Genomic DNA, 23,388 nt, shown 5'->3' with positions numbered 1-23,388 from the left:
CGCAGCGCCGGCGTCGCGTCCGTTCCCTGGAGGCTGACGCGCCCCCCCTGCCCCCAGGCGGTAAGCCGGTCGCAAAAGAAGCAGCAGCGGCAAAAATGGGAACTGTCGGATGAGTACAGCTTTCTAGAAATACAATGCTAGCTGCTGGGGGCCGTCCAAGACTCCAGCAGGTGTTAGAAGGGCTAACCCCATCGGGCCAGTCCCAAATTGAAACTCTCTTGGCGGCAAGGAGGACTGAAAGAGAGAAACCTGAATCTTTCGTTTGTTTCCACCACCTGATTCAAAGCTACTTAGCGTCCCATCCCCGCGCTACCGGAAATTAGATTAAGTGCCACCAGGGGGCTAGAACACTGCGTTTCTCAGACCTAGCCCAGAGCTTGACCCTATGCATAGGGTCAAGACGCCGGCGCAAGGTCAGCCAGCTAGTGACGGAGCTGGGATTCGAACTTCGTGTCTAGAGGCAGAGAGAGTCGCGCAGCCACGCCCACCGGCTCCGGCTTCTGGTCTCGGGCTCTCTGACGTGAATGCGCATGCTCATGGAGCCTGGCTGTGCAGGCTCAGGGGACCGCAGTGAATCCTCCAGCCGCCAGGCGGCGCGCTCGCCATTCCCGCCTCTCTGGCCCGCGCGTCCCACGGCGCGTAGATATCCCAGGGTTCCGCGCGGCGCCAGCCCTTCCGGCGCGGCCGCCATCGGGGATTCCAGGTGTGTACTTTCGCGCGCGGCCCGAATCCGCCGCCATCCGGGCCCCCGGGCTGCTGGGGCCCGTTGAGCGAGTTGGAGTATGGCTGGGCGCGGCAGGCGAGCCCGAAAGAGCCGGGATGCGGGGTTCCGACACCCGGGGACCGAGCCGGGACTCACTTCCTCCCCGTCTCTCCGCAGCTGTCCGCAGCCATGGCTTTGCGCTACCCCATGGCCGTGGGCCTCGACAAGGGCCACAAGGTGACCAAGAACGTGAGCAAGCCGAGGCACAGCCGCCGCCGCGGGGTGAGTTCCGGGGCGCGCTGCCTAGGGCGGCGGGGTCGGGGCGCGGAGGCGCGCGGCCGGGCCGTCCGGGCTTCCTTGGGAGTCGTGGCGCTGGAGTGGAAGGAGGGAGGGAGGGAGCCGGCCTTGCCGGGCCAGCGCGAGCACGAACGCGCGCCGGGGCGCCCCGCCGCCGGGCCAGGCGGGCAGAGCGCCACTCTAGGGGGCGGCGTGTGCGAGCGGGGTGGGGGGTTTTTGGTCGTTTTTTGGGGGGGCGGGACAGAGGCTCACTCTGTTGCCCGGGCTAGAGTGCCGTGGCGTCAGCCTGGCTCACAGCAACCTCAAACTCCTGGGCTCAAGCGATCCTCCTGCCTCAGCCTCCCGAGTGGCTGGGACTACAGGCATGCACCACCATGCCTGGCTCGTCTTTTGTATATATTTTTAGTTGGCCAATTAATTTCTTCCTACTTAGAGTAGAGACAGGGTCTTGCTCAGGCTGGTCTTGAACTCCTGACCTCAAGCGATCCTCCCGCCTCAGTGTCCCAGAGTGCTAGGATTAACAGGCGTGAGCCGCGGCGCCCGGCCGAGTTTGGGGTTTTGATGCATGAGGAGGAGTTCGCCAGTAGAACGGGAGCTGGGCCGCGGTTGGAACGGGGAGGGTCAGGTTGGGGGATTTCCGGCTTGTCGCGGCACCTTCATTCTGGAGGCAGCCCTGCGTGCCTCGCCGGTGCCCAGTGTGGGGTTCCTGGCGCGGGGAACGGAGTGTCCTGCCAGTGTTGAGGACGCTGGGACTTGGGGAGCGTTTGCGCTTCCCCTGTGCGGACGGGGTGAAAGCTCCACCCGTTAATGCTTTCTGGATTCTCAGTTCCAAGTAAAGAGGAGTTACGCAGCCGGGGATACCGAGGCTCAGCAGTGAGGTTGACGGGGTGTCGGGAGGGTCGAGCGGGCTGGTCTCTGAGTCCCTGCCCTGACTCGCTGGCGTTGTCCCTCAGCGCCTCACCAAACACACCAAGTTCGTGCGGGACATGATCCGGGAGGTGTGTGGCTTCGCCCCCTATGAGCGGCGCGCCATGGAGTTGCTCAAGGTGTCCAAGGACAAACGGGCCCTCAAGTTCATCAAGAAGAGGGTAAGTGGGCTGCGGGCGGCCAGAACAGGGTGGGGGGGGATGGGCAGGCTGACAGGTGGCTTTCCTTGCCTGACAGGTGGGGACACACATCCGCGCTAAGAGGAAGCGGGAGGAGCTGAGCAACGTCCTGGCCGCCATGAGGAAAGCAGCCGCCAAGAAGGACTGAGCCTCCCCTCCCTGCACAAAATAAACCTTTCTAGACACACAAGCCTGTGGCTCCGCTGTGGGTGCTGGGGCGGGCGCGGCTCGGGAGCCAGTGGTACCGCAAACGATCTTTAATCATAATTAAATAGCGTATGGGTGCAGACTCCAATTAAGCCTTAATTGAGGTCCCTTGCCTGAATCCAGGCCGTCTGGCTGAGCTGAGCCTCAGGCTTCCTGGCTGGTGGCTCAGCTGCCAAATCTGGGCGCCCATCCCTCGCACTTTGTCCCAGGCTGGGCCTGTCATCACCAACAGCAGTCCTGGGGCCACAGTCACCGCTCCACAGCCAGGGCTTCAGCCCGCCCCCCGGGAAGGGCGCTGTTGAGGGAAGGCGATGGTGAAGATCTCGCGGTAATGCTCCACGAAGTGCACCTCCAGGCCCTCGGTGATGAAGGCCGCCAGGTCGTAGAAGTCCTTCTTGTTCTCCGCGGGTAGGACGATGCACGTCACTCCAGCGCGTTTGGCCTGGCCAAGAGGGAGTGCAGTGCTGGGTCAGCCCTGCTGTCCTCCAGGGTGGACGGGCTCAGAGGGGCCTGGTGACACCCCCTGAGCACCAGGACCCACCACCTTCCCCATCACAGGCCTGGTTCCCTCGGCGTCCAGGTCTGGGTGTGCAGTGGAGACAGCTGCCCGAGTTCCGGGTTAATCACAGCAGCTGGTAGCTCCTGGGAGCTGCCATCCAGCACTGATGAGAATGCAACGCGCCTTGGGCGCCTGTCAGGGCCTGTCCCCCTCTGCCCACAGCCCTCCACAACGGCCACCTCCCTTGGGGTCAAAGCCCAGGTTCTGCCTTGTCCAAGCACAACGCAGCCCCAGGGCTGCACACCAGTTAGGAACCTGCCTGCACAGGGCAGCAGCTCCAGCCCGCTCCCTGGACCTCGCCCTGTGCTGTCGTCTGGCAGGCCAGGGAGGGGACAGCCATGGCCCTGCTGGGTGGGCAAGCTCAGGTCTGAGCCCGGATGGGAAGGATGGACCACACCTGCTCAGCGTCCAGGGCCAGACCGACCTGCAAGCTTCTGCCCCTGCCTTCAAGGACCCTAGAGCCCTCCTGGGTAGCTCAGATGGGAGACCTTCTATGGAAAGGTTCTAGAACATTCTCAAGTCTTTGTAAAGGCTGAGAATTGTAGAGGAGCAGACAGGGCAGTCAGCTCAGTAAGGGTTCTTTCTAGGTGAGGCAGCCTCACTTTCCTTATCTGCAAAATGGGCCACTTCCCTTCCTCTGCCCATCTGTGCTAAATAATAGCGCTGTGGATGGCAGCTGATGCCTGCCCCGTGACACGAGGACGGGCCACTCACTGCGATGGTCTTCTCCTTGATGCCGCCGACTGGCAGGATCTTGCCTGTGAGGGAGACCTCACCGGTCATGGCCAGGTTCTGCCGGACGGGCCGGTCCATGGCCAGCGACAGCAGGGCCGTGACAATGGTGCAGCCGGCACTCGGGCCGTCCTTGGGGGTGGCGCCCTGGTGGGGAGAGGCAGGTGAGCAGGTGGCGCTGGCACAGGGGCCACAGGTGGGTCGTGGGAGGGACGGTCACCTCAGGCACGTGCAGGTGGATGTGTGAGGTCACCAGGTAGTCGTTGGACGGGTCGTGCTGCATCAGGAAGGCCCTGGCGAAGGTGTAGGCGATGCGGGCGCTCTCCTTCATCACCTCCCCCAGCTGGCCCGTCACCTCCAGGCTGCCGTCCTTGTCACCTTTGTGGTCTATCTCCCGTGGCCGCCTTGGGGATGTCTCCACAAATAACGTGGAACCTCCTGGGGGACGGGGTGTGGAGCCCGTGAATGCCAGGGGCTCTGGCCCCGGGACAGCCCCTGCCCAGCTGCCAGCTGACTCAGACAGTCGCCTCAAATACGCCTGGCGCGCAGGGTCCCCGCTGCCAGGCTCAGCCCGGGCTGTGCCCTGAATGGTCTCCTGTCAGGGACTCATTCCCCACCTGTACACCTACCAAGGTGTCACCCAAGTAAAGCTCATCATGTGTCTCTGCCCTGCCTCGTCACAGCCTTCGCCCGAATCTACAGGACACCCCCCCTGCCCCCGCCCCCGGCAGTGCTCAGGTTGGAAGCTGGGGCCAGCTTGTTCTAGAGAGAACAAGAAGGGCTTTGAGTCCTCAGCGTGACAGCCCGAGGGCCCTGAAGAACTGGAGCCCCCGCCTGCCCCGGCCCCCAGGGCGGCCCGCTCACCCATGGCGGTCCAGGCCAGCCCCATGACCACGCCGGGCGGCGTCACGTCGTACATGCGCTCCACCGTGAACACGGGCTTCCCCACGAAGTCCTGCAGGTTCTCGGGCGTCACCTCCACGGACTCAACCTCCCCGCTGACGATCTTGTAGGCCGACTTGCGCAGCACCTGCGCGGCGGGAGGGGCGAGGTGGGCGCCGGGGGACGGGCAGGGGGCTGCGGGCGGGCAGGGGCGGCCCTCACCTTCTCCACCTGCTTCTGCAGGTTGCGGACGCCGCTCTCGCGGCAGTACTGCTTGATGAGCAGGGTCAGCACGTCCGACGACAGCCTGGCCTTGCTCTCGTCCAGGCCGCACAGCGCGCGGGCCTGGGGCACCAGGTAGCGCTGCGGGGGCAGGGCAGTCAGGTAGGACCCGCGGGGACCCCCAGACCTCAGGGGCAGGAACCAGCGCCTCTCGTGTGACCCCTCACCCCAGCCTGCCACAGAGCCCTGGCCATGCCCTGCCGCCGCTCGGCCCAGACGCCCCGGGCCCCTGCTAGTGCGGCGTCATCCTCCTGTCCCTGCAAGACGGCATCTTAGATGCTGCTGCCTCCAGGAAGGCCTCCTGGCTCCCCAGGGCTGGCCCCACATACAGACTGAGAGCCTGAGTGGCAGCTGACTAGTTATGTGGTGGCTGCCCTTGCCTGACAGCATGGGGACTGGGTTGCAGGTTCCAAGGCCACCCACCACCCAGCACAGTTCTTGCCAGTCCTGCCCTGTGGCCACACAGCCAAGGGCGTCTGAGACACAGGAACAGAGCCACCTGTCACCCTGCATTTGCCGCCTGACGCTGGGGTCAGTGCTGGAGCCTCGAGGAGTCCCCAGGACCCTCCTCTCAGCCCCCGGGGACTGCGAACGAGCCCCTCTGGGGAGTCAGGCCGCCGGGGGCCCCGAGCGCTGGGAGCCAGCGCCTGCCGCAGGCTGCAAGAGGGTCAGGGGGGAGACGTGCTCGGCCCCTTTCTAGAAAGAAGAGACTCAAACACAAGGCTCCGCTCTGGAGAGGGACTCGGCTCTGCTCTCTGAGGACACCCCTGCCCTGCGTCACGCCAAGCAGCAGCCGCAGGTCTGACGGGCTCCCTGCACAGGAACGCAGGCCCGCCCTGGACGCACGTGGCGGCTCCGCGAGGCACAGGGAACCCGCGTGTGCGCGACCACAGCAGAGGGCCGGGGTCTCGTGTCCTGGCATAGCACAGCACCGCGGGGGCACGCTCACGTCCTGGGCCCTGGCACCCAGCGACCCTGCGGGCTCCGGACCTGTTTCCGTCGCCCTGCTCCTCCCCAGCCCCGCCCAGCAGCCCTGCCTGCGTCCCCGCATGGGGCAGCCCTGCCCCGGCGCGGCCCACCTCTGCGATGGCCAGCTTCTCCTGGGCCACGTAGCCGGACACGTTGATCATCTCCATCCGGTCGCGCAGCGGCTCGGGGATGGTCTCCGTGACGTTGGCCGTGCAGATGAACAGCACCTGGGGGCGGCGCCGAGGTGCTGGGACCCGCTGGCCCTGCCCACCCCAATCCCGGCCCCCGGGTGGGCACACCCCACACCTTGGACAGGTCCACGGGCACGTCCAGGTAGTGATCCAGGAAGTTGGCGTTCTGCTCCGGGTCCAGCAGCTCCAGCAGCGCCGAGGACGGGTCGCCTTGGTAGCCGCGGCCGATCTTGTCCACCTGGGACGGCACACGCAGGCGGATTGGCACCTGCCCCACACCCCAGCACGGGCAAGGACCACCCTGGGCTCGGAGGGGGCCTGGCGGGCTTGGCAGTGGACAGAGGACGGCGGGGGCCTGGCATCAGAGCCAGCTGCGCGGAGACTCAGGAGGGACAGGGACCAGGGCCCGGGCTGCCTCCCCAAGGGGCGAGCACCTCGTCTATGAGGATGAGGGGGTTTTCCGTCTTCGTCTTCTTCAGGCACTGGATGATCTTGCCGGGCATGGCCCCCACGTAGGTCCGCCTGCGGCACGCACAGGCTCAGCAGCTTGCCGGGCCCCGCCGCCCACACGCGGGCCCTCAGGCCACCATGTGCCCTCCCAGGGCCCCGCAAAAGGCCACACAGAATTTTACACGGCGTGGCCGTGCCACAGGCCAGACAAATGCTACCAGCTGCCAGGTGTGTGGCAGCCCGAGGGGCAAGCTGGCCACTCGCCCCAGCTCGCCCCATGGCAGCACTGACCCTCAGCCCGGTCCGCCCCCAGCCGGCACCTCCCACCCACACGGTGGAACCCACCAGAGCAAGCGCCTGGGGCCACACGGGCACAGCAGGCACGGCCTGGCCCTGTGGGCCGCAGGTCACTGGCAGCACAACAAGCGCCCGGCCCAGGGCCTGGCCACGCTGGCACTTGCCCCACCCCGGCAGAAGTGCCTGACCCTCAGCAGGGAACCACCAGCGGGGCAGATGGCAAAGGAGCTAGAGGGGAAGCCACAGAGGACTTTCTAAATGCCACAAAGAGACAAAACGCGGGGGGTGGCCTGCAGTGCCATGGGGGGGAGGGGAGTGCGTGTGGCATTGGGTGTGTGGGGTAAGAAATGCCTTGGTGAGAGGCCTTGAGCAAGGGAGGTGACAGGAGCCACATGGGGTCTGACAGAAGAGCATTCACACAGAGGCACAGCCTGTGCAAAGGCCCTGGGGCAGGACGGCGCCTGGTGTGTCGAGGGCTGGAGCAGAGTGGGGAGGGCGAGGGAGGGGGAAGGGGACAGCGCACATTACGCGGGACCTTGTTGGTCGTAGGGAGGACTTGAGCTTTGGCTCCCACCTCTCTCGGGTCATGGAGGGCTGTGGGCCGTTATCACTACTATTACCAACATGACCCATGTCACCCCCGCGGTCTCCTGTCCTTGGCCTTGTTTCGGAAACCCAGATGGACGTCAGCACGTGTGGCCGGCTGCCCACATCTCCCCTCTGTCCCTCTCCGATGACTCGTGCCAGTGAGGAAGCCCTGCCAAGGTCTCGCCCCAGCGAGGGCCTGCCTGCAGTCCCGGCACTCCCGCGGGCCCGCCGCTGCCCCCACCGCTGGACCCGCTCCTCCCCCACCGCCCTGCCAGCACTGGCGGCACCAGGGGGCCTGTCCCCTCCCTGCCAGGCGGCGGGCCGAGACTCTGCGCATGGCCGCTAGGGAGCGCTGCGAGCCCTGGAGGTCAGAACTACTGACATTTTTAAAGAAGCAAGAAAGGTTAACTTTGCTACAGACCAGACGGAGCACCCTGTGGGATGGAAACGGAAGGCCAACACAAGCCTCACGCGCCTCTCCCAGGACTACGGCCACCTGCAGCGGCTGGCGTGGCGGAAGCCCAGCAGAAAGCAACCACCACTGCCCACCGGAAGGGCCAGGCAGCGTGGGGACGCGGACACAGAGGGTTCTGGCCCCTGCTCTGGGCCTGACGCTGACCAGGGAGGAGAGAGACCAGACAAGTGCTGAGGTGTCTCGTGTATAAAGTAATCATGTCCCCCCCAGGCTTCAGGAAGGCCAGCCCCACAGCCCTGGACTACCAGAGCTGGGACTACCAGAGCCGCCAGCTGAGGGCCTGCCGGAGGGACTCTCCCAGGGCTCGAGACATGGAGGTCCCTGCCAATGTTGTGTGAGCACCTGGATCCAGCCAGGCCTGAAATCCACCCACCACCTGCACATTTCCAGCAGGAGCAGAATTTGTCACTTGCAACCCAAATCACTCCAGCAAACCTTAAGGGTCGACCCAGATAGGACTGACACCTGATAGCAGGGCTGAGGCTGGCAGGAGGGGGACAGCATGAACAGGGCCTACCTGTGTCCCTTGATCTCGGCCACGTCAGTCATGCCCCCGACGCTGAAGCGGAAGTACTCGCGGTTCAGGGCGCGGGCGATGGAGCGGGCGATGCTGGTCTTGCCCACGCCGGGGGGGCCGTAGAAGCAGAGGATCTTGCCCTGGGTGGAGCCCCGGAGCTGGCTGACGGCGATGAACTCCTGCAGGCGAAGGCAGGCTCAGCGGGCGCACGGCGACAGGCTCCTGCCGCCACCCCTGCCCAGGCGGCGCCATCCCACTGGGTGCCAGGAAACCGTGGCGCGCCCCACCCCCACCCCCACCAGGTCAGGCTGCTCAGGCTGAGCCACGGCACGGGGGATGGCAGCCCAGGGAGGGGACAGGTGCCCACCAGGATGCGCTTCTTGACGTCCTCCATGCCGTAGTGGTCCTCCTCCAGCACCGCCTGCGCCCGCACCAGGTCCAGGTTCTCGTCGCTGTACTTGCCCCAGGGGACAGACGTGAGCCAGTCCAGGTAGTTGCGCGTGACGCTGCCGGGGAAGGCGAGAGCTGGTGGGCGGCGCCCCGTGCTGGCCGCTGCCCCGAGGGGCCATCCTGGAAGGGACCCCACCGGGGCTCTCGAGGGTCCCGACCCCAGTGTCCTGCCCGCCCCTCGCAAAGCTCCGGACGCGCGGAGGAGAGGGACGGGCGTGAGGTCCAGGCCCGAGCAGGCGCCAGGGGGGTGAGGCTCCGAAAAGGAGAAAACCTGACCCAGGGCAAGTGGGGAGACTGAGGCCAAGGCCGTGTGCACTGCCAGAGAGGGACGCTGCGGGCTGGGAGCCGAGCGCTGCAGACGGCAGCCGCCACGGCCAGGAGCTGGTCCGCGAAGGCTGCTGGCGTGGGCTGGTCTCAGGAGGAGGACAGCGGCCACTGAGGAAGCCAAGTGGCCCATGTCTGGGCACTGGGGGGCTCAGGCGAGCTGCCACCAAGCTCACCCTCCAGCATGCAAGATGCACTAGGAGAGGCCACCAGGCCTGGGACACACAGCAGGGGACGCTCCCACAGGGACACACGAAGTGGCTGCGGAAGGGACTCGTGGCTATAAAGTCGCCTTAGGCCTTGCACGAAACCTCCCAGGCGGGGGGTGTCGCTGGGGGCCTGTCGCAGGCATCTGGGTGGGACAGGGGCTCCAAGGGCTGGTGGGCAGCGCTCACGGGGGCCAGACAGCCCCCAGGCAACCGGAGTGGGCCGTGCCCGCCTGGCAGCCAGAAGCTGGGGACAGGACCAGCCTCGCAGGCCTGCTCGCACCTAGGAGGCAGGGGGGTCTGGTCCCGCAGGACACTGGCCTGACCAGCCACTATCATAAGACCGGGGGTGGGGGCTGAAGCGCCTGTGGGGGGACAGAATGGTCCCCAAAATACCTACAGCCCCATCTAAAGAGCCTGTGCACAGGCCACCTCACGTGGCAGAAGGGGCAGGTGTGGCTGAGTTGAGGACTTGAGATAGGAGGTGACCCGTGGGAGGACCACGAGGGGCAGGGGGGTCGGGGCAGAGAGACGGGAAGACGCTGCGCTGCTGGCTCTGGAGGTGGAGGGAGGGCCTGGCGGAGGGGGGGAGGGGGGGAGGAAGGGGGGGAGAGGAAGGGGGAGGGGGAAGGGGAAGGGAGGGAGAGGAAGGAGGAGGGGGGAGAGGAAGGGGAGGGGGGAGAGGACGGGGAGGGCCTGGGCCGAGGGCCGGGGCGGCCACTGAACGCCGGGAAAGGCGGGAGCCCTGGAGCCCCCGGGAGGGACCTGCCCTGCCACACCTCGGTCCTAGAACCTGTGCCCTCCGCACTGCGAGATGACACAGTGTTGTCTTAGGCACCGGTTCACAGCAGGGTCACGGCAGCTCGGGAAGCTCACACTGCCCACGGAAGAGGTCGGGGCAGCTGGGGAGTGGAAGCCGCGGCCTTTGGAGGGAACGGGCACGTCGGAGGGCCCTGGTGGACAGACTCCAGCGTCCCCGGACATTCTGAGCCCAGGCAGGGCTGGCCCAGCAGCTCAGGGTCCCCTTGAAGAGCTGACCGGTGTGGAGAAAACCCCGGGCTCGGCCAGGGCTGCCGCACGACACCAGCTCAGCCAGGCGTCCCTGCATTCAAATCCCTGCCGCCGTCTACCAGCTCAGAGGCCCCGGTCCCCCACTCAACTTCCCCAAGCCTCGGTTTCCCTGTCTGTAAAGCGAGGACGCTAACGCCCAGCCCGTCGGCGCCGCCACGGTGGGAGCGAGAGCCCTGCTGGCAGGTGGGCGGGCGGGCGGCCCGAGGACACCCGGCATGGCTCACTTGAACTCGGAGGAGTGGTTGTCCAGCAGGCCCAGCTTGCTCAGCTCCTCGTCCACCACGGCCATCACGTGCTTGGGCACCGCCAGCTCCTTGAGCCGCTCGCGGAACTTCTCCTCGATGGCGTCCTTGTCCTCCTTCTCCAGGCCCAGCTCCTTCTTGATGATCTTCAGCTGCTCCTGCAGCAGGTACCTGCGGTGCGTCTGCTTGATCTTCTCCTCCACCTGCGGGCCGGCGCCTGCTCAGACCCGGCCGGCCCCGAGCCCCGCCCCGGCCCCACTGCTTCCCCGGGACGCGTCGCCAGACAGGGACCAGCTTTAAGCCTCCCCCACCACCACTGCACAGGGAGAGGTCCGCAGCCCGGAAGACAGAGTGATGGCACGTGGCCCTCGACATGGAGACGGGACTTCTCAGCGTGCTGCGGCCGGCTCGGCCGGCGCCACCCGTCTGTGCCCCAGAGCCCGAGGGCCGCGTGGGGCCCCCCGCCGGGCTCACCTCCCGCCCCAGGCGCTGCTGCAGCTTGCTCAGCTCGAACTCCTTCTTCAGCAGGGACAGGGCCTTGTACAGCCGCTTGGGGATCTGCCGAGACACGACGGGGAACAGCTGGCTCCTGCCCGTGGGGGCCGAGGAGGTGGGGGCCGCGGCAACTGCGGGGACCACGCGGCCACCTGGCCACGGGACACGGGCCCGGCCCGGCAAGTTGGGCTGTGCAAGCTGTGTGGAAGGGCGGGGCACACGCGGGGAGGGACAGGCGGGCGCTCACGTTGGTCTCCTCCAGGACGTCCTGCAGCTCGTGGGACTCGGCCCCGGTCAGCGCGGCGCCCATGTCGCTCAGGTAGATGGGGTTGTCCACCACCCGCTGGCCGGCCTGCATCATCTGCAGCACGGACTCCCTGCGGGACGAGGGACGCTGGGGGGCAGCCAGGACCTCCCTCCCTGCTGGGCGGTGGTCCCCAACGGGGACTCGGCCTCAGTGTCCTTTTCTTAGTAGCTCTGGGCACGGCCTTGGGGACACTCACCAGGGGCCAGCTCTGCTGCCCGGCCCCGCCAAGTCCAAGGCCAACAGGGTCTGCCCGTCCCAGTCTAGAGACTCGCCCCAGCCCCAGGGCCCCTCAGGCACCCTAGGGGGATCACCTCCCCTCCGCCAGCTGACGACAACGGCCTACCCAGGAAGGTCCCCAGACCAGCCCCAACAAAGTCTCCTGCCGGGGCGACACTCTGAGAAAGCCCCCAGCTCCCAAAAGAGCCGCACGCAGCCGCAGCCGGGCCAGCTGTGCGCACGGAGGCCCACCTGTAGAGAGGGTTCAAGGCGATGATGTCCCGGATGGTCTTCACGATCTCAGCGGTCAGGGCCTGGCGCGTGGGGAGGCCACAGGGTCACTGGGGCCAGGGCACCCCTCCCACTTGTGCTCCACCAACCCCCCAGCCAAGGATGGCCCTGGAGACCGAGGAATGGAGCCCAAACCCACCGTCCCTGTGACACGGGGCAAGAGAGCAAAACTGACACCAGGAGCCTTGTCCTTAGAACAAGCCATCTGGGGGGTGCGGGGTCTTTTTCCTCTATTGTAGGCACTGTCCTTACAACCCACACAGCCCTTCTCGGCCTTGGCCAGAAAGGCCCAGGCTGTGAGGTGCCCTTGTCCAGGTGTGCCTGTGTGTCGCCAGGGCTCTCAGCCTGCAGGTCACCTCCCGCAACCGGGTGCCACCCTCCCTACAGAGCCAGAAGGGCCCCTTCTGCCTCGGGCGCTGTGGCCATGGCTGAGGCCTATGTTTTTGTTTGTGAGACCAAAGTTTTGCTCTGTCACCCAGGCTGGAGTGCAGTGGTGTCATCATAGCTCACTGCAGCCTCCAACTCCTGGGCTCAAGCGATCCTCCTGCCTCAGCCTCCCGAGTAGCTGGGACTACAGACACGAGCCACCCATGCCTGGCTAATTTATTTTCATTTTCTATGTTGCCCAGGCTGGTCTCGAACTCCTGGCCTCAAGACGCCAAGGCAGGAGTCTTGACCTCTTAAAGTGCTGGGATTATGGGTGTGAGCCACTGTGCCCGGTGCCACTTAAGTTTAAACGAGTTAAACAGAATTCTGCACTCCGTTCCTCACTCGCACCAGATGTACTTCAAGTGCTCAACAGCCACCAGGGCTAACAGTCCTGGGTCACAGGACATTTCCACTATGGTGCTGACCCCAAGGGACAGAAGTGTCCACCCAGGCCAGTGGCAAGTGCAGCTGGGCCCCGCCTGGCACCCGTGACAGACATCGCCAATCGATCACAGCACTCCTTCCCACCCAGCTCAGCGGCAGCCCCGGATTCCTTCCCAACATGGCGCCATGGCCGACTGTGACCAGCAAAGGGTCAGACTGATGCTGCTGGTCCCCGGCTTGTGTTCTGCTCAGGGGAGGCTGACACCACCAGGCACACATGCAAGGAGCTGCTCACAGTCCAGGCCTTTCCAGCTCTGCTAACCGTCCTGACCCACGGAGGGCAGGACGTCCCCACGGGGAGCCTTCCCACCTTGAAAATGGGCTCCTTGTGCAGCAAGGCAGGCGGGACAGCCTGGGTCTGGGGACCGGGGTGGCCAAAAGGCTGTCATTCTTTCCTGTCTTGTAGCCACGGTCCTTGCTTTCCCTCCTCCACCTCCCACCTTGGTGGGATGGAGCTGGGCCTGGACCTGGGTTCAAATCCTGCCTCCTTCACCAGCAGCTACAGGCCCCAGCGCGTTTCCTTGACCCTCCCTACCCCAGTGCCTTCCAGGGACTCGGGGAGGAAAAGTGTGCCGTTCATTCCACGAGAATTTGTTCTAGATGCACCAGGCCCTCCCCAAGTGCGTGGCTCAAGGTGGCAGCTGACTTCTTAGAGAGGTGCCGGGGCCCACTCAACAGCCACCAGGGCTAACGGTCCACAGTCACAGGACGTTTCCACAACGGTGCTGACCCCAAGGGACAGAAGCGTCCACCCAGGCCAGTGGCAAGTGCAGCTGGGCCCCGTCTGGCACCCGTGACAGACATCGCCAATCGATCACAGCACTCCTTCCCACCTAGGGAGCCCTGGGGTGGAGGACCCGGGAGCCGCGCGTGACAATCGCGTAGACTTACTTTCACTTCCTCCGTGACCTGGAAGTCCTCATGGATGACATTCTCAACTTCCACCATGAGCACCTCGCCAGGGGAGCCCGAGGCAGGCTCCGCTGCCGCCTCCAGCTGGCGCCTGGCGCTCTGGTCCGCCTCCGCCTCCGCCTCCTTCTTGCCACGCTTGGCCTTCCTGCGGGGCTTCTGTTTACTCTCAACCTCCTCCTCCTCCTCCGGCTCCACTTCCAGCTGTCTGCTGATGTGAATCCTGAAGGCAGGGGTGACGCCGGCGTGAGGCTCCTGCCTCAGCCTCCCAGGAAGCTGGGACTACAGGCACGCGCCACCGCGCCTGGCCAATTTTTGAATTCTCTGCAGAGACGGGGTCTTGCTATGTTGTCTAGGCCGGTCCTGGGCTTGAGCGATCCTCCCACCCCAGCCTCCCACAGTGCTGGGATCACAGGTGTCAGCCACCGCGCCCGGCCACACACACCTTCTGTGTCCCATGACGATCATGCGCAACTTGTCTCCGAGGTCCTGCATCTCGTGGATCTGGGCGAACGTCCCTGTGTGGTAGATCTCGTCCAGGCTTTCCACGATGTCGGACTCGTTGCTGAGGGAGAGGATACAAGGGGACAGTTGGCGCACAGGCTCCAGGGCTCCGTGGGACATCTCAGGCTGGGGGGGGGGGGAGAGGAAACAGCCCCGCCGGCCGCCACTGAAAACCGAGTGCAGCCCCGTGGGTTCCCGCAGGAGTCCGGAGCAGCATCTGCCAGATCACAGCTGCCTTCAGTGGTGACAGCACCCAGGTGGGCAGCTCCTCGCTAAGTCAGCCGCTAGGGCGGCGCCCACATGGGACTCTGACTCTCTTCTACCCCAGTGTGGAGACTCGGGACGCACGCAGGGAACTGACTGCTCTCGGAGTCCAGGTGGATGTGCCCGGGGCCACTGTGCCTGCCCGGCTAGCTCTGCTTTCGAAGTGTCCCCCGTGGGTACGTGTCATCACTGCGGGCCCTCAACACGAATGCCCCCCACCTTGACAACGTAGGCTGGTGCTGCCAGGTACTGAGTCCCGGGCGAGGCCAAGAAGGTGGTCAGCCAGCTTCTCCGCCTTTGCCCTGGGCGCTCGCCTGGGTTTTGGGTCAAACCGCGCGCTCTGTGGACTGTGAGCTACACTCCAGGGCGACTTCAGCAAACGAAGGAAGGAAAAATGACTTACTTGTCATCTCTCTTTAGAAAGACGCCGACATAAGGCTGGGCAAGACGAACTTTCCTTCTTAGCAGCTCAGCCAACTTCTTATTTTTAACCTAGCGTAACAATGACCCCAGAGTGAAATGCAGGGTAGAGGTTTTTTTTGGCTGACATTTTTTTCTTTTTTTTTTGAGACAGTCTCACTCTGTTGCCCGGGCTATAGTGCCGTGGCGTCAGCCTAGCTCACGGCAACCTCAAACTCCTGGGCTCAAGTGATCCTCCTGCCTCAGCCTCCCGAGTAGGTGGGATTACAGGAGTGCACCACCATGCCTGCTAATTTTTCTATTTTTAGTAGAGATGGGGTCTCGCTCTTGCTCAGACTGGTCTCGAACTCCAGAACTCAAGAGATCCTCCCGCCTTGGCCTCCCAGAGTGCTGGGATTACAGGCGTGAGCCACCATGCCCATCCTTGGCTGACACTTTTGACAGCTGCTCTGATGTTTCCTAGATTCTTCTCTGGAGACATGCTAGTCTGACCTGGGAAACTAATCAACATGGTCCAGGAACCCCTAAGCCAAAAAAAAAAACCACCACCAGATGGGGACAGCGGAGGACAGGCGTGGTGAACGGAGTGAGTCCGTATTGACTAGCCACATTCCTTAGCACACCCTCTCCCTTCCAGAAGAAAACTGAAAGTAGGCACACAGTCAGAACCAAGGATTTAACACCAACTTTCAAAGGTGATTTCAGTGGAAAAATGTTGGTTTGAAAACTGGAACCATTCTGCTTTTATTAATGCCAGAAAGACAACATCAAGCCCCCAAACCCCAAGGATCACAGCACATTCTCGATGTCATTTCAATGGCAGGTTCGGGGCAATGATATCTTCTAGGAAACGTGGGATACGGCAAGGAGCACGGTGTCCTCAGGCTCACCTGATTTCTCTCAAGCCCGTGTTAACTCCCAAGCCAGACCTTGTTTAAACTTAATGGCCCTCAAACTTCGGCAGGCACCAGACTTAGCTGCACTTGTGAAAACTCAATGCTGGGCCCCACCCCTGGAGTTTCGGGAGGTGTGGGGTCGGGGGCAACAACCTGCATTTCAAGCAAGCTCCCAGGTGATACTGCTGGTCCAGGATCGCACTTTAAGAGCCAGTGTTGTAACTCACTCCCTAATGGGGGCTCTTAACTCGTAGTCCAGGAATTCCTGACATTACAGATGCATTTTTTCCGGGGGGGGGGGGGGGGAGCCAGTAACATCCAAGACAAGGGTATCTAACCCGCCAAAAATTAAGAGCCACTGTTCTATACTCAGAGGCCACTGTGTCAATTACAAAGTCAAGAGTAAACAGAGCTTTGCTAACAGTTTCAGAAACATTTATTGGGTCCGAAAGAAGTTGCCCCCAATTGCTCTGCCACCAACAGCAGATTGTTTCATCTTTTGAACCTGCCATGGCAGGATCCCTTTTGGCTATTTACAAAGTATCAGCGACAGAAATACAGGGAGTACCAACTGCCAGTCTCCCAAATGCTATCCACAGCGACTCACTCACTGCACCCTCCCGGCTAGCTCCAGGGGGACAGAAGTCTCTTGGAAGACTCATCTCTCTGCTCCAGTGCTGGCAGCAAAGGGTATGTGTCACTTTGCAGGGCCAAGGGGACTAGACCTGGAAGAGTTCTGGCCCCAGAAGCCTAGGAGGGGAAAGAGGATGCCAGGGGCAGGGTCAAGGATGAAGAAAAGAGCCTCCAGGGCAGGCTTCTGGAATGTCAGAAGTGCACTAAGCAGGAAACAGCAGCAGCAATCACCGAGGCGCCCTAAGCCCCAGGCACCGTTCTAAACCCTTTACACGTGCACCCTCATTTCACTCTCCTGACAGCTCTAAGAAGTGAGACACTATCATGATGTCCATTTCATAGGTAAGAAAACAGAGGCCCAGAAGAATAATTTGCTGAAGGTTATGGACCTAACAGAGGCGGAGACAGGACAGGACGCCACAGGGCCCGGCTCTCGGGCCCGGCTCTCGGTAACCACTACTCAGCGTCAAGGAAAGGCCTTGGAAGGGTGGCTCAGACACACGTCATCAGCGCTGTGGGAGAAACTCCCTCTGTCCCCTCCCCACTGGCTGGCTGCTGCCATTCTATACTGTCCTTGCCACTTCCAAGAGATACTCGAGATTTATTTAGCAGAGTCTGGAGGGTGAGGGGAGAGGCTGGAGGGGGAACAGAGGCAGACTCACCGAATGACCTTGCTTAGACAGTTCAGAGATAACCTTTCTCTTTCATGGCCTCCGCTTTCCACGTATTTTCCTTTTCTTTCTTTTATAAAAATCTCATTGTCCTAGATTCTGAGCCACGTGTTTTTTTCTTTTTTAAAAACAGAGGAAGGGGTTTGGGAGAAGGCATTTGGGTCCTTCTTATTCAAAAACCCCAAGTTCCTTGCACTCACTGCTTTCTCTCTGTTACATCAACCTGCTCCAACCCCACCCCCTAAGGCTGTAAGTCTAAAAGGTCATTTCTTCCACCAGAACATAAAGCTCCTCAGGCCAGGGACTGTCTGACTTGTTCACGACAGTATTCTCAGTATCTGCTCCATGGTCAAGAACACTCTCTGAATAAATAATGTCCTCCTCCCACTTTCCTCCTAAGCCTCCTGAACCATCTCTGCTCTGCTCTCCTGGTAGTAATTCCTGCCTTCGAACACAATTGTTACCAATCTTGTTTATTGCCTCTCATCCTGCTAAAAAATGTAAGCTCCGAAAGCAGAAATATACATTTTTTTTTTAACTGACAAGGTCTTGCCATGTTGCCCCGGCTGGAATTGAACCCTTGGCTCCCGCACTCAGCTTCAAAGGCAAACATTTTTGTCTGTTTTGGTCATTGCCATATCCCAAGCACCCAGTACAGTTATCTGGCGGACAGTAAGCACTCAAGAATTCTGATCCCAGCGGGCTTTTAACCAGACAGCAGAACGCCTGGGGTAGGGGCTGTTACAAAACATCTACCAAGTAAGCAGAAAAGTAACAACACTGTCGCAACATTGCTCTGCTCCCTTCCGGCCCAGGATTTCTATGACGGGGGCCGAGATCAAGTGGACGGTCCCAAGCTCATAGGGTTTAACTGCTCTCATCTAACAGACCCTAAGAGAGCTGAAAGGAGGAAGAATTTCGCTCAAGGTCCCCAAGCTAGTGGTGAGCAAAGATGCGAGAAACTTTGAGCAATTTCGAGTCCAGGAAAAGTTGCGAGGCATGAGGGCGCTAAGAGATCCCACGGGCCAACCCACTGTTTGCAGAGATGGGAAAGCTGAGGCTGAGGCGGAGACTCTCATTACCTCGATAATCTTGATAAAGCGCGGGAACACCGGGTTGCGCGTGATGGCGATGAGAGGCAGGTGCGGGAACACGTCGGGGATCGTCATGGGCGTGAGCGCCGTCATGACTGGGCCTTCCCCGCCGCCCGCACTGCCCCCCGCGCTCCCGGCCCCTTCCTCCGAGCCGCCCTCGGAGGCGTCCTCGCCCCCCGAAAATGCGCCACCGCCGCGGCTGTTCGCCTCCCAAAACCCCCGCCACTGGCCCGCGGTCGCCGGGCCTCGGCCCCACAGCGCCCAAGGAGGAAAGGCGTCGCAGGCCCGCCGGGCTCGAGGAAGCCACGCTCCGCCTGCAGCCGGGACCCGCCCCCCGGCGGCGGCCAATATCGGCCGCCGCAACGCCCAAGACCGCGCCGCGCCCCACAGCCGCACGTAGCCTGTGCCCGCCGCCATAGCCCGGCCATACTAGCGGCGTGCACAACTTGCGTCATTTCCGCCCGCCGGCTGGAGCGCGCGCGGCGCCCGGCACGTACCGCTTCAGGAGGCGGGCCCTGCGACGGGCAGAGGGGACGGAGTTTGAGCTCTCGTACCACCTCCGCCACTTCCGGCCTCTCAAGGAGCCCTCTCAAGTCCCCTTCCGGTCACGTGGGAGGTCGCGAGCACGCGCCCGCTCTCCTAGAAAGACCTGGTGTTGCTACAAGCGCAGTCTTTGGGGACTTGGGGGCAGGCTTGTGCGCTCACTTGCCCGCGCGGCTGACACACGCATACTCAGGCTCTGAGGCTCGTAGTGGTTGGCGGGTTTGGGCTTCCCGGGAGGCACTGTGCGCATGCTCAACATTTACCCTGCCCGTGGGTGGCTGTGTGCGCATGCCCAAGCTCTGGGCGCCTGTTGGGGCGCGTGGATCTGGGCTTTGCCGTACTAGTCTGCGAATGCCCAGAGGTTTTGCCCCGTGAGAGGGACTACCGTGTGCGCATGCCCAGCCTTGGCGGTGCGTTTGTGCGCATGCTCAAGCTCCAGTCTGCGCATGCGCGGGCTGTGCAGCGAGCCTAGCAGCGGTTGCGGGGCGGTGGTGACTGCAGAAGTTTTAAGCGAGATGCTGATATTGGTGCTTGTGGCGGCGGCGGGCATGCGGCTCTGTCCGCTGGTCGGAGCTCAGCCGTTGTGCCGGTGGGGCTGCCCTCCCGGGGCTAGGGTGCTGCCAGGGGTCCAGTGGGGGCTGCTTCCCCAGCCTCAAGAGTCTTAGCACTTGACTGTTAGGAATCGATCTTGAGGCCGCCTTTCTCTGGACCCACCCCAACCTCCCAGCCCATCACCAAGTCCGCTCATTGCTACTTCAGAACCTTGGCTGGATTCCTAACCTTTCAGGCCACTTCCCTCCAGCCCTGGGCTTTGCTGTCCCGTCCATTCTCCACCCGGCAGCCACAGGGATTCTTTATAACCGAATCTGATCTCCTCTCGTTGCCTTTCCCTAGTTCTCCCTGAGACCCAGGATAAAACCCAAGTTCCTTGCACAGCCTGCGGTCCTTCAGGATCAGACCCAACGTTTCTACAGATCAGGGCTGCTGACATTTGGGGCCGGGCAATTTTCTGTGGTTGGGGTCGTCCTGTGCACTGTGCCACGTTGAGCACCTTCCCTGGCCTGCACCCACTAGATACCAATAGTACCTGTCTCCCCAGGCTTGACAAGTCTCTCAAAAATGTCACTAGGCGTTGCCAAGTATTCTCTGAAGATCTAAGAACTGTGCCCCTAACTCCCAGATCGCCCCAGCAAGGCCATCCGGGGTCCAGACTTGGCTCTTGCTATTTCCTCTGCCTGGCACTCCATGACTGATTTCCTCATGATTCAGACCCCGATTCAAATAGCACATTCATTCCCCTATTTAAAGCTCCCTCCTCATCTATTGCCTTTCCATTCCCCATTGGTACTTTTTCCTACCACTAACTGCTGTTATTTATTTTTTGACAAATTGTTTCTTGTCTGTTGCTAGGGTGTTAGTTCCGTGAGGACGTGGACTATTTATCTTATGCACTCCTTACCCAGTACATTTTAAAATTTCAGTAAATGTTAGGTTAGTGCAGCGGTCCCCAACCTTTTTGGCATCAGGGACCACTTTCATGGATGACAGTTTTTCCACGGACTTGGGAGGCAGGGGAACAGTGATCGATGTAAATACTGCTGAGGCTTTGTGGCCCAGGGATTGGGGACCACAGGGTTAGTGGATACTGTGTGCAAAGTGCCACAGGGGCCACATAGTTGCTGGAGCTTAGATCCTGCCCTCAGGGAATTCTTCCTGCCTGGAGTGAAATTCAGCAGGGACCTGTTTGCCAGTGGGATAGTAAACGTGTTCTTACGGTGTGTAAGATCTCATTTGATCTTTACAGCAAGGTTCCTGGAGGATTGATTCCTTGACCTTATTTTATAGATGTGAAAACAGACCCAGGGAAATTAAAGACTCACTTGCCTGAGACACATTGCTAGTAAGTGGGTAGGAGTAAGATTTCCCAGTAAGATTTACTAGTAGGAGTTGTCTCAAGGTCTGAAAAGATGGGTTATATCCAAGTCTCCCCTTTCCCCACCCCCAGTCCTCGAATAGTAATCCCTGGACCAACAGCATCAATCAGGCTTACCTGGGACTTTATTAAAATTGGTTAGAAATGCAGTTCCCTGGACCTACTGAATTACAGACTTGGAGGTCGGGTCCAGCGAACCATGGTTTATCAAGCTTTCTAGGTGACTCCAATGCACTCAAGATTAAGAACCTCTGCTATAAACAATGTAATCGTTCCAGCTACCACAAATCCCCTAAAAATAACCCCGAATACCTAGGAGCAGGGGTTCCTAAGCTGCCTCAGCTGAGGTCTGTGAATGAGCCTTTAAGAACTCTCTGGAATGATATTTATGTTCTTGCATGTACATATGTCTGTTTTTGGAAGAGGAGAGCCCGCAGTTTCAGTTTTCAGGGGCTCCCCTGCCCCTAAAAGCGTCAAGAACTGGTACATTAGTGTTAACCCCAAGGCAACATGGTAGGAGTCATGCTTATTAGTCAATAAAAATTGACACATGGTCTCTCTTGTCGCTTACCTTTAGTGCTCGCACAGTGAGGACAGGAAAAGTGTTTAATGTCATGCAGGCAGTCGATGGGGTATGTGGCTCCATACTTAACGTTCCTTATATTGGTCTCTCACTTCTGTCTAATCACTGGATCAGAACTAACATTCCCTAGTGTTCTTGGGTGCTAGTGTTGTCAGCCATTTAAGAACATTACTTCCAGCCTGAGAAAGAGCAAGACCCCGTCTCTACAGAAAACGGAAAAATTAGCTGGGCTTGGTGGCGCAGGCCTGTAGTCCCAGCTACTCGGGAGGCTGAGGCAGGAGGATGGCTGGAGCCCAGGAGTTGGAGGCTGCAGAGAGATATGATGACACCACTGCTCTTCAGCCTGGGCGACAGAGGGAGACCCTGCCTCAATTAAAAAAAAAAACAAAAACCAACAAAATGTTACTTTATCCAATCCTTAAATCCACTGCCCTTTGAAGTAGGGATTAATCTTTCCCATTTCACTAAAGTTAAGAGAGATCAAGTAATCTGAACAAAGCCAAGAGGTACAAGTGGGTTCAGAACTCAGATTATCTGAAGTTTTACCCAGTGATCTGTCCACTCCTCTGGTAGACCCTCGAATGCAGAGGGACAGAGGAAGCAAACCCTGTGGCTTTAACTATCATCGTGCGGCAGGAAACGTCACTTTAATCAATACGTGCTTAAAATGCACAAATAAAAAAATATTCTGGGAAACACAAATCCAACCCTAACCCCAACACCCTACACCTAACGCACCCCCTCGCTCTAATTCTAACCCTCTAAACCCAAACCCTAACTCTAACCTTAACGCCCTGCCCCTAAGCCTAACCCGCCCCCCAAAAAAGAAAACAAATTCTGTCTGTTCAAAGGTGTTCCCTGTTGACAAAACTGCACACTTTCAGAAGTGGCATCAGCCACTAAATCTTTAAGTGACTGGTTTCTCACGTTAGCATTAAGACTTTTCACTTGCTGGCCTCTTTTTGCGGTAGCTAATCATCTGAAAATAGGCCGTAGGACACGTCTAGGAATGAGATAGGATGTGAATAATTTACCTGGTGAATTTTCTAAAATGCTTTTAGACATAATTGTAGATTCACAGTAAGTTGCAAAAATAGTAAAGGGCGGTCCCAGGGACCCCGTTTCCATTCTCCCAGTGGCCGCATGTGACGTGACTCTCGTACCATAGCGAAACAGGAAAACGTCATTGCTACCTAGTTCAGATTTCGCCCTTTAGTTTTTGTCCGCCATTTACTGTTATCGATATTCTTAAGATTTTGTGATTCTCTCTCTAGGACGTCCTGTATTTCCCATCTACGACACCACGCGTGATTAAACATCCTTGCCGGAAAAACGTGGCTGTGTACCTGGGGTGAGCGGCCGCTTTATGTACCGTGACCTTCCTGTTTAGTAAAACTTTAGGTTCGCCCTCATGCATTCATTCAGCAAACATTGAAGAAGACGGCTCTGCCCTGTGTTGCCAGTTGCTAGCCTTCGGGGAGTCTGTAGCCAGGGGCAGGGTTCAGAGGAAGAGAAATGAAGAAGTTGGCAGGTAAGTAAAACAAGCACAGTATGGTGTGGTACCTACCGCCACTCACGGATGCTTGATATAAGTGCTCCTGGGGCGCCGGAGGAGAAAATGCACAGGAAGCTTCCACTGGGGAGTTGATGCCCAAACTGGGTTTTGAAGGATGAATAGGAGTTCGATGGGGTTGGTGGGGGGAGGGGAGCCAAAAGTGCATGGGCTTAGAGCAGAGCGTTCAAAGGAATGGAAATGCCATGTCGAGCATGCACGGGAGGTGGTCAGGGTCCCGGCTTAGAAAACCAGATATATACACCATGCCAAGATGTTTACCCTCGTCCGGAAAGCAGCGGAGGGTCGGGGGCTGCATGAGTCATGCTGTCGTATTCAAGACACCAATCTGGCAGCATTGCAGATGGGGCCCAACTAGGGAAGGGATGGAGCAGGGGACTAATAGAGTTTACAACGGCCCAGGCCAACGAAACAAAGCAAGACGTGATACAGCTTGAACAGAAGGGAGAACGACACAGAGGAGGAGGCAGATTCAGCAAGACGTGTGGACACGACACACAGGGTGTGGAGAATGAAAACGAGCAGGCAGTTCAAGGTGGCCCCCCAGTTCCTGGGTTGACCATGTGGGAGGATTTGGTGGAGAGGATGGACAGTGGTGGCTCATGGTCTCGTGTTTGTGGGACATGGCTGTGGTC

General features: G+C 60.4%; 3 protein-coding genes across 4 annotated transcripts in view; 2 read left to right on the top strand and 1 right to left on the bottom strand.

The window, feature by feature from the left end:
• The first annotated feature begins 574 nt into the window (after positions 1-574).
• RPL36 (ribosomal protein L36) lies at positions 575-2,296 on the top strand. Its single transcript, XM_012761631.3, has 4 exons — positions 575-703; positions 881-985; positions 1,954-2,088; positions 2,165-2,296. The coding sequence occupies exons 2-4, from the start codon at positions 893-895 to the stop codon at positions 2,252-2,254; spliced, it is 318 nt and encodes a 105-aa protein (XP_012617085.1). The 5' UTR covers positions 575-703; positions 881-892; the 3' UTR covers positions 2,255-2,296.
• A 52-nt stretch (positions 2,297-2,348) lies between these two features.
• Positions 2,349-18,563, bottom strand: LONP1 (lon peptidase 1, mitochondrial). The gene is made up of 18 exons (XM_012761615.3): positions 18,110-18,563; positions 14,811-14,899; positions 14,085-14,204; positions 13,622-13,862; positions 11,819-11,880; positions 11,291-11,420; positions 11,023-11,106; positions 10,531-10,751; positions 8,623-8,761; positions 8,256-8,434; positions 6,363-6,450; positions 6,044-6,166; positions 5,848-5,964; positions 4,709-4,849; positions 4,469-4,634; positions 3,825-4,042; positions 3,587-3,751; positions 2,349-2,755 (listed from the first exon to the last, which is right to left on the bottom strand). Exons 1-18 carry the CDS (start codon positions 18,536-18,538, stop codon positions 2,585-2,587), a joined length of 2,883 nt encoding a protein of 960 aa, XP_012617069.2. The 5' UTR covers positions 18,539-18,563; the 3' UTR covers positions 2,349-2,584.
• A 544-nt stretch (positions 18,564-19,107) lies between these two features.
• CATSPERD (catsper channel auxiliary subunit delta) overlaps positions 19,108-23,388 on the top strand; it is a 34,282-nt gene continuing 30,001 nt past the window's right edge. For both annotated transcript variants that reach the window (XM_075998106.1, XM_075998105.1), the window contains exons 1-3: positions 19,108-19,253; positions 21,175-21,229; positions 22,455-22,531. In XM_075998106.1, the coding sequence (XP_075854221.1) occupies positions 19,111-19,253; positions 21,175-21,229; positions 22,455-22,531 (275 nt within the window). In that variant the 5' untranslated portion in view covers positions 19,108-19,110. The remainder of the gene's footprint in view (positions 19,254-21,174; positions 21,230-22,454; positions 22,532-23,388) is intronic.

Source organism: Microcebus murinus, chromosome 27 (assembly GCF_040939455.1).
Source record: "Microcebus murinus isolate Inina chromosome 27, M.murinus_Inina_mat1.0, whole genome shotgun sequence".
Lineage (NCBI taxonomy): Eukaryota > Metazoa > Chordata > Mammalia > Primates > Cheirogaleidae > Microcebus > Microcebus murinus.
This window is presented reverse-complemented; position numbering and strand designations above follow the sequence as displayed.